Source organism: Lottia gigantea, assembly GCF_000327385.1.
Source record: "Lottia gigantea unplaced genomic scaffold LOTGIsca_107, whole genome shotgun sequence".
Taxonomy (NCBI): domain Eukaryota; kingdom Metazoa; phylum Mollusca; class Gastropoda; family Lottiidae; genus Lottia; species Lottia gigantea.
In genome coordinates, this window is record NW_008706931.1 from 575,332 (window position 1) to 586,020 (window position 10,689).

A 10,689-nucleotide genomic window follows, 5' to 3' on the forward strand; every position below is an offset into this window, starting at 1 on the left:
TCTTTCAGTATATTTGGTAGTAAGATGTCTGTTCAGAACCATTTCATTAGCATCAGTTGATTAATTATTAATGTCGGCTCGTCAGTCGTTCTACTTGTTAATCGACGTTTAACTCTTATTAAATACTCCCCACAATAAAATAGATTAAGAGTTCTGTCATTAGCACCCTTCAATATATAGAATATACCGAATTAAACCCGCCAACCTGCTAGCAAATCAGTTAAACGGCATTGCGAAATAGCCAATCTGTTCAATGACCATCGACATTGACATTAAGAGAAGTCGGTCGGAAAATCATAATTGTAGAAAATGAAGTAAGTGTGCCCATCATATGAAGACTGGACAATCAGAATGGGGCTAATAAAAGCTTTAAGTATACTCGATACACATATATAAAAAAAAACTAGAAAATCAGAATGGTACAAATAGAAACTATAGGTGTACCCAATACACATACAACAGCTAAAAAATCAGAATGGAGCAAATAGAACCAATAAAGTTCCATTAAAGGGACAGTCTATTTTTTTAAGTAGGCTATGATTGGCTGTATTCGTTAGCGTACAATCCAATCATATCATCACATTTACAAACTTCTGTGATATAAGAAAGATGGCCATTGCAAGGTATTAGCCACAGTTCGCAATAGCTTGACATTGTGATGATAGGACTAAACAGAAATTTAACTTTTTTAATTTTCATACTTGACCTTTCTTTGATTTTTTTTTTCATTTTCAGAATTAAAATGGAAATGAGATCGTCCACAATTTTAAGTTTGTTGGTTGTACTGTTGTTAGCAGCGCCTACGTTTTGTCTACCACCAGATCAAGGTTCAGAAATTGACGTAAGTAACATTTTGTCCCACGATGTCAATTTCCATGTTCCAACAGTGTCCCAAATACACATATGTCCATATTTTACAAGGATAACAACTTGAGGTTCTTGAGGATCCTGCTGATTTTTGGTCACACCTCATGGTTTGATATTTCTTGGATTATCCATACCTTTTTACAGCTGAGTCGCTGGGGTGAAAATCTTAAAATTGGTGTAAAAGGAAGAAAGAAAAGAAGGACAACAACTTAGGTTCAGGAGGATCCTTTCTCCCATCTGGTCCTTGGCCAAAACCCCTTGGCATTGATGTTTTACAAATTGTCTGTACCCATTTACACGGGAATCAAATAGGTGCATACTGAATGATAGTGTACATGCCAACCTCAACAGAAATTAATTCATTAATATTACTCTAATATACAATATAGCAGTAAAATATGGAATAGAATTGATAGTTATTATAGCCCCATGAGATTCCTTTATTAAAGTGAATTGTATGAGGATTGACTTTAGACATTGCCTTCACTAGAGCTTGAAATTATCAAAAGATACTATGAAATATCATAGAGAAAATCAATTCTAGCGATTCTACACACTTTGTTTCTGTAGTCAATTATTTATATGTGTACCATATGTCTTTTCTTTTTTTCTTTGCCTATGCGACACAGACAGATAGTCGAACATTATATATCTATTTCCTGTTTACTCAATCTAATCAAAATTAGACTGCAATTTCGTTTTTTTTCTGATATTTTTCGTCTTCATCTATTTTCAACCAATCAAAGCATGTAAGTCTATTCTGATTCCAATGAAGAATTGTGGGGAAAGCGAGCGAAAGCCACAGTAAAGCAACAAAATAGCCTCTTTGGGTTTCGCTATTCTACAATGCGTCATGTTTATGAAAAACAGGTCCTTCATGACACACTTCGATTGGTGAATAATAACGTCATTCAAACGCAAATAGGTAGAAAACTTGTTAGATTACAATGGAGGCGACGGAATATCCGAGAACAAATAAACAAAATCGTAATCTGTTTTTAATTAGATAGTTGTTTACTGTACTAATGTACATTACTGTTGAAATCTTTTTAAAAAACATGTAATATAAAATTGAATGAATGCGTTAATGATACATTAAAATAAACAAAAGGGTCGGGTAACTTTTCATAATATCAAACGTGTGTACAATCATTATTCCGCTTTATGAAAAATGCAATCGGATTAAATGCAGATCTGGCGTTTTGCGTTGGTTAACTTCATTGTCATCCATAATTTTTTGTTAAATCGTTCTTTGTTTTCCATTAATATGAATAATAATTGTTTTATGAAATTCATTTGCTGATAACTTTTTAATAGTTAAATGTTGTAAACACTTCAGTAAAATGGTGCATATTCCCAATATTTTAAGATTTGAAGTCACTTTCTACACATCTACTACTGACGTCATTTACCCCAAAATGGTTACGTCAAGCACCCATTGTAAAATATTTCTGTTTAGGGCTCTGATTAATTGCAGTTGCTGACGTACAATCCAATCAAATCCCTGCATTCCGCGATACAAGAAAGATAGCTATTGCGGTCAAGGTATGAGACGAAGTTTGTTATTTGCTTGACACTGTGGGGAAGATGTACTCATGCAGGATTGAACCTTGAACCTTCAGGTTAGCGAACAAGCATCTAACTCACTGAGAAGCCGCGGCTCCCCAATTTTCGTGAGAAAATTTGAATCCAATCAAGAAACCATATAGTCCCAACGTAGCTTCCTAACATAACAACTGTGTTTTCCATTGATAAAGCTCGTTCTAAAAGGAACATGTTTACTAAGACAAACGTCTCCAACTGAAATCCAATCAAGAAATAAATTAGAATGTCAACTTTAGCTTATTTTAGAGCTGGGGCTGTCTTAGTATTATCGTACATGGCATACTAAACGCTGACCTGTAAATACCATTTGATAACTCTTTAATCAAATGAAATAAATGAATTGTATAATGAGGAAATTTTTGCAGCTGCTGACTTCAATCAATGTCCTACTGTCGAGCGATCTTTAAAGTTCGCTATTTCAGGGGTTGATTTAGATCTTGAATGTGTGTAAATAATCTTAAGAAGTACTTGAAATATACGGAAAAAATAAAAAATGCTTGAAACTAGAAATATCACTTTCTATTTCTATATAGCCGATGTATTTTCTATATCTGACACAGTCTCGAGTAAAGACGAGTAGAATTGTCCATTTAACTGTCAAACGCGGATAATTCTGGACACACATGGATTTGAAGGTCCAAATTTGGACGATGGGCTTTGGATATCATTAGTCAAACGGTTAGCGAACATGTAGAGCCTGTCCCTTCCGAACGACTATACGCTTCTTCCATCTCAACCCCTTCGACCTGCATCACGGAGATGGGGAAAGTGCTCCTGATTGAGAAATCACACGGATGAACGTAAAACAATCATTATGCAATTTATCATTCATCAATAATAGAGTAAATATTACAAACTAAACTGATAACTAGACTGATTAAATATTTGAAATATCATATCAAGTATATCACATTATCATCATTAGTGTCCATTAAATATTGAAACGAGTTTCTAACAAATTGGTCAGGTTTTCAAAACCGCTTTATTTGAAGTGAAATAAATGAGGTTTTACGACCTACTTTCTACGCTTGATTGGGCTGATGAATTTGGATTACGCCGTGCAGTATGCAATAAAGGTCATTGACTAGACGAACTATTTTCCGATTTCCAACTATCCAGGGTTCTTTGTTCTGAAGGGGTCCTCACACCATAAAAAAATGACAATTTTCTTGTATGTAATGAGGTCATCTCCATTCCATCCTTTTCTTCGACAGAATAAACTACTAATTGTTATCTCTAATAAAAGTTAAAATATCCAAGCGTGGGGCTATTTCGAAGATGGTCGCCATCTTATAAAAGACATATTGTAATTGAAAATATGAACTAATCAAAAGACATGAATTTCATTATACGACGACGTCTTGGACTCAACAAATTTTATAAAGATTGGCGACGTAGTTTGAGTAAAAATCTAATTTGTACACAAGTACATAATGTCAAGTTGTTGTAAATACATCTCATTCCATAATTATCTTATACTTTACAAAATTTACTGTTTTCAAAGGTCTAAATCCACTAAGACATGATATTATCTACTTGGTGACCTGTCTCTCAAATACTTAGTATTATTTAGAGTCAACTTGTCGGTCTAAGCGATCACCAGCTGTGGTCATAAGTTTCGAAAGCAACTCTCATGCAACTTACAGTCTTCATTAGTCCACATGGTGCAGAAAAGTAGGACGTAAAACTTCATTTCATTTCTAACCCTAACCCAACCGAGTTGTGAGTTTTGCCCGGAACTCATGGCCACTTGCATTTTTCACAACCATACGTATCTGGTAATCGCTATGGTGAGCGTACCTCTACGCCTATGTAAATATCAAACATGAACCTTCTGAAATCTCAAATCTGTTAGTCTGCCCCTGGTTTATACTGCTAATCATTTGATATATAATATACAAGTAATCATGATTGTATTATAGATATGTATATTTTTTTCATTATCGTATTCGACTAGATCTTCCAATAAAATACCATAATGATATTAGCAGTATATAAAATATTCAACATGGAGCACTAAATCGAGAGTCTGATAATTAGCCCCATTGATTCGTCTGCTTCAGGGTGTTTTAATTGTTCCAATTTCCCTTAATGAAACTAAAATCAATCTAGTTGTATTATCTTTTATCACACTTTAACAGTTAAAGATACATTCTATCCCAAATTAGACGACATAAGCCTAAATTTTGTGGATACATGAGCAATTATTGGAAATTATATGAAATGAAGGAAATTGAAATAGAGTTGATTGGAAAATTTGCTTGCTCAGTATCCAATATTCAATTCGGTCATAGGTCGAGATACTACTTTTGAATTTTTCAATTCAATTTCCCCTTGTCAATGATGCAGGTCTGAGGGGCTTACATGGAAAAAAGCATTTAGTCGTTCGGATGGGACAATAAACCAACGCCTAGTGTGCTACAGGTTGTGCACGTTAGATCCATCGGCAGTTGGAAATCGAAAAAAGAGTAGGCTTATGCAACTGTTCTGGCAAAATGTCCCTCTCAGGCGTCTTTAGTTCAAACAGGTATAGAAAAGTTGGACTTTTATTTTGTAAAAAACTTCAAGAGACACTTTCTAGAACGTCGAGTGAGCTTCCATTGGAATCGAGTGGTTATTCTTAATAACGTTATAGCTACTGTCTTTAGTCTTACGTTTCTAAATTTAACATAATAGGTTGCACTAAAGCACTTAATAAGATTGCTGTTTTTAAATCCTTAACGTTAATTGATAAATTAGTGGAATAACTCGATGTGACATGTCTATTACTACATCAAGTAGGGTAGTAATTGGCACTTGTTAAAAAACCGAATTTGAATTCCATTTTGAAGGATTTGAAAAAAAGTATTACACATTTAAAGAAATGCAGGCCCTCTTAAATTTCCGTAAAAAAGAATTCAAATAGTGTTTTCTTTCAGCAGTAAAAATTAGATTAAGTGAAAATTCTTTTCTTTTTTTTTTAGATAAACGAATAAGAAGTTGTTTCCACCTAACTATAATGAAGGAATTCCAATGGCGCAGTGAGTTAGACGCTTGCTCGCTATCCGGAAGGTCCGGGGTTCAATACCAGTCAAAATATACATTAAATCCCGTTTTTACAATTCTTAGTGGTCGACATGTAAAAACGTCATTCAGATGAGACATTAAACTGAGGCCCGACAGTTGCCTAACACAATACTGCCCACATTAAACACTGCATGAGCGGTCTTTAGATGCCTAATTCAGGACAGAAGGGTGTTAAATTCCATTTCATTTAATTTCTACTGTACCTTATCATGAGTGGTCAGTGATATCCATATATTATCAAACAAAATCTGATTTGTTTTGTTTTTTTGTCACAAACAATGTTTCCATCCGTGTAAATGATCATATTAGATAAGGAAATACAATATTCGAATCGTGACAAGTCGATCTAAATTGTTCAATTATCCGGAAACTTCCTAAAAAGAAGCTTAAATTGTTGGAATCCGGAAATAATCATTGTTAATGGTGTGACTAAGCACCGTAAATCACAAACAAATTCAAGAAAACATTCGAAAAAGCTCAAAAGTTAATTTCTACGGTTTTTCTTTAAAATAAAAGAAACTAACCAATTTAAAGTCAGTAGAATTTAACAAAAAATAATTCTTGGAGGTATGACTTATCAACGCAAATACTCATATCAGCCTTTATGATTGGAGAACAGTAATATGAGTAATATGAATATTTTGTTAGATCTGTTCTGTTCTAATAACTGTTCTGTTCTAAGAAATAAGCCAGTTCTTCACTAGTAGTTATGCATAACAGATCACATTATGCAACAGACGATCGATTGTAAGGAATTGTTTATCTATGCCTTTTAGGATGACGTTATATTCGTTATAGGCGACTGGGGACACATCGTTTCTTCAACACGTTTGAAACTATTACAATTGTCTAACGTGTTTAACTATGGCATATAAATCTCGTATCATTGACCACGTAATACATATTCATGATGAAAAAGTGATTTTCTAACCGTCCAATCAACACTATTATAATATATACTTATTCTTACGGTAAGGTTTCAAAATAACTTGTGGGGTTCGTGGGTGTCCGAGAAATCACTTTATTGATGAAATAGGTCTTGATTAATTAAAATTCACCGTCTTACATAGATATATTAAGATTAAGTAAACAACGGTCTTGTCTATCTATTGCAGTGGTTCCCAACCTTTTTCAGATTTAATACCCCTGGAGCAATCACCTGGACCTTTCACACCCCCAAAAATTTGTTTCATCCACATTTCCAGCATGTGATGATGTTAGGTGCTCTCTCAATTCAAAATAAATTCTTCTCCTACACCAGTTGGCCACACCCCTGACACACTAGTCCCATGCCCCAGGGGGTTAAAATACTCCAGGTTGGGAACCGGGGATCTATTGAGAACATGAGAAAATGACTTAATAAAGGTTACCAGACATTTACACGACGAGAGAGATTACAATCCGCGACTACCACTGTTCGACGGAACCATGAAAATTACATCACACTTCTCATACAATATCAGAAAAACGACGAAGAATACCTTATACCCATAAACTGTTTATAACTTCATAATAGAAAGAAAATAACACATGAGCATTTCAGTGCAAACTTAATTTTAGTTCTTTTCAAAAAACAAAACCTTTGTTATGGCTACAGCATCTATAGTGTCAAACAATTTTTTTTGTTTTATTATCCAAAGTGTTAAGGCGTTAACTTAAATAGTAGAACGTTACACTTGGGACAGAACGGACAAAACATTCTTTCTAGAATAATGTCATCGGAGCATTCATTATTTAATTTGCACTTGGATGAATTGATTAACCCAACAAACAATACTAAATACTCTGAATCTGGGGAATTCATTTTTTTCTCATCACACACCATTTCACACCGTCATTATTTCTTATACTTCTATAGATTTTATAGAGCTGTCATTTTTCATCATTTTCTTAACTGACATCTTATATTACTTACAAAATAGAGCTAATATCTTTATAGAGATAATATTTCAATAGAGCTAATATTTCAATAGAGCTAATATTTTAATAGAGCTAACGTTTTAATAGAGTTAATATCTTTATAGAGATAATATTTTGATAGAGCTAACGTTTTAATAGAGTTAATATCTTTATAGAGATATTTTAATAGAGCTAATGTTTTAATAGAGTTAATATCTTTATAGAGATATTTTAATAGAGCTAATGTTTTAATAGAGTTAATATCTTTATAGAGATATTTTAATAGAGCTAATGTTTTAATAGAGCTAATATCTTTATAGAGATAATATTTAATAGAGCTAATGTTTTAATAGAGCTAATATCTTTATAGAGATAATATTTTAATAGAGCTAATGTTTTAATAGAGCTAATATCTTTATAGAGATAATATTTCAATAGAGCTAATGTTTTAATAGAGCTAACTATTTTATTAACTCATGCACATTTCATATAACTCACAAAATAGAGCAAATATTTTAATAGAGCAAATATTTTAATAGAGCAAATATTTTAATAGAGCAAATTTTTTAATATTCTAATAGAGATAACATTTCTATAACAACTATTTTCTTATCTGACATTTCATATAACTCACAAAATATTTTAATAGAGCTAATATTTCAATAGAGCTAATATTTTAATAGAGCTAATATTTCAATAGAGCTAATATTTTTGCAACAACTATTTCCATAACTGACATTTTATATAATTCACAAAATAGAGCTAATATATTATTTTAATAGAGCTTCCTTTGTAAAAGAGCTAATATTCTTATGACAACTATTTGCATAACTGACATTTTACATAACACACAAAATAGAGCTAATATATTTTTTTATAATGCTGTGATATCTTTATAGAGTTGACATAGCTATCGATTTAAATCCTAACATTTTGATACCTGACATTTTCATGTAACTACCATATTGTCATACATGCACTAATTGTATATAACTGACATTTTCACATAACGGAGCTTATATTTTTATAGAGCTAATATCTTGAAATGATTGTGTAAGAACTATATTAGGAGCTAATATAATAAAGTTTACTACCATGTGTCAATTTTTATTTTCATATTGAGTTACAATTAATATAAAGCAAAGAGAATATTATAGTTAAGAGAAAAAGTATTTTTAGTTTTTTTATCATATTCTTCCAGGATTTGGATAAAAGACCAAAATACATGGATACACGAGAAGAATTGTCAGTATTGAAAGATATGGTATATATTGTTCTTCAAGAGGTAGGTTTTGAAATAAATTGATAGATACGCATTTTGAGGCTGAATGTTTTCATTTTAGAGGTGAATATTCTCATTTTGAAGCTGAATGTTTTCATTTTGAAGCTGAATGTTTTCATTTTGAAGCTGAATGTTTTCATTTTGAAGCTGAATATTCTCATTTTGAAGCTGAATATTCTCATTTTGAAGCTGAATATTCTCATCTTGAAGCTGAATATTCTCATTTTGAAGCTGAATATTCTCATTTTGAAGCTGAATATTCTCATTTTGAAGCTGAATATTCTCATTTTGAAGCTGAATATTCTCATTTTGAAGCTGAATGTTTTCATTTTGAAGCTGAATAGTCTCATCTTGAAGCTGAATAGTCTCATCTTGAAGCTGAATATTCTCATTTTGAAGCTGAATATTCTCATGTTGAAGCTGAATGTTTTCATGTTGAAGCTGAATGTTTTCATTTTGAAGCTGAATGTTTTCATTTTGAAGCTGAATGTTTTCATTTTGAAGCCGAATATTCTCATTTTGAAGCTGAATATTCTCATTTTGAAGCTGAATATTCTCATTTTGAAGCTGAATATTCTCATGTTGAAGCTGAATGTTTTCATGTTGAAGCTGAATGTTTTCATTTTGAAGCTGAATGTTTTCATTTTGAAGCTGAATATTTTCATTTTGAAGCCGAATATTCTCATTTTGAAGCTGAATATTGCCATTTTGAGTTTGAGTTAACCCAATATTCAAATGTCAAGCTATTACGAACTAATGACATTGTGTGCACTTTTGTAGCACAAACTTTTGTAACAGCAACAATTCGATTGGATTGTTCGTATAGCCAATGAGAGCCCTTAACAGAAGCAATATGGCTGCACATATTGTGTCAGCATCTCTGATTTGTTGTATTTGCTAGCGTACAACCAAAGGGTTGCATTTACAAACTTTTATGACAATAAAAAGTGACCAGTGATGTCATGGTATAAGTTAATAATAGCTTCACATTGTGGCGATATAAGCTATACCTTTTGTGATATCCGTTTGTACCTCCAGGTTAGCACTAGGTAATAAGACATTAAGACAAAATTGAATTTTTACCTTTCAGTTGGCTGAAGATGGTAAAATTAACCCTGAACTGTTTACGATTCATGACCAGAAAGCCGTAGTTAAAAGAATGAAGTATATGGGTATTTGCATGAGGAGAACCAAATATAACGCTGTGGTACCTTACCCATGTCTCCGTTCAGGTATGCCTTAGGCCCTAATTTATCCAATTTCAACGAAATGATGGGAACCAAATATAACCCATTTCTCTGATAAGGTAAAACATATCTCAGCAGGTATGTCTTAGTCCCAAAATTACCTCGAATGGTTCAAATCGAAAGCATAGTGAATGAAACATTTTGTAGCATTTGGCACCACATTTTTCTTTTCTTCCATATAAATACAAAATACAAAGTGTATACAGTCAAAAAACGTTGTTATGAATAAAAAGTGAAATTCAATTAGAACGGTTCAACATTAGGGCAGTCTTTAAATATATTACTAATGAAATTAAATATTAATTTTTGAAATATGTACAGTTTTTCGACTGTGTAAAAGTTGTAGTAAGAAACACTATAAAGTATGTTTCGAACTGGCTTGTAATCAAATCAACACCTCCAATTGTAAATAGTTAATTTACTTCCCTGCAAATCTAACTATATGCGTTGTCTAATTGCGTTCTGGTTTTCCGTAGAGGGTTAATAAACAATCATGTTCCAATGAAACTTAACCCAGAGACTCGAATTATAGAGGGTTAACACGATTAGCCCTTAACGAGTTAGGGTCAGAAATTTACTAATTTCATTTCGACCGTTGTTTTTCATAGAAAATCTAATTATGATATAAAGTCACGTGGGTGAGTAAGGGAAAGAAAGAAAAATAACCGGAAGTTACGGTTAATCGGAACTATAAATATGTCTCATGTTCAGAAGCAGAAGACT

The 10,689-nt window shown here is 32.5% G+C and overlaps 1 protein-coding gene across 1 annotated transcript; it reads left to right on the forward strand.

Moving 5' to 3' along the window:
- Nucleotides 1-8,641: 8,641 nt before the first annotated feature.
- On the forward strand, nt 8,642-9,962 carry LOTGIDRAFT_136572 (hypothetical protein; the record flags this gene model as incomplete). Its single annotated transcript, XM_009046822.1, has 2 exons — nt 8,642-8,722; nt 9,810-9,962. Coding segments are annotated over 2 exons (234 nt in total), but the record flags the coding sequence as incomplete, so codon positions are not given.
- Between the last annotated feature and the right edge of the window lie 727 nt (nt 9,963-10,689).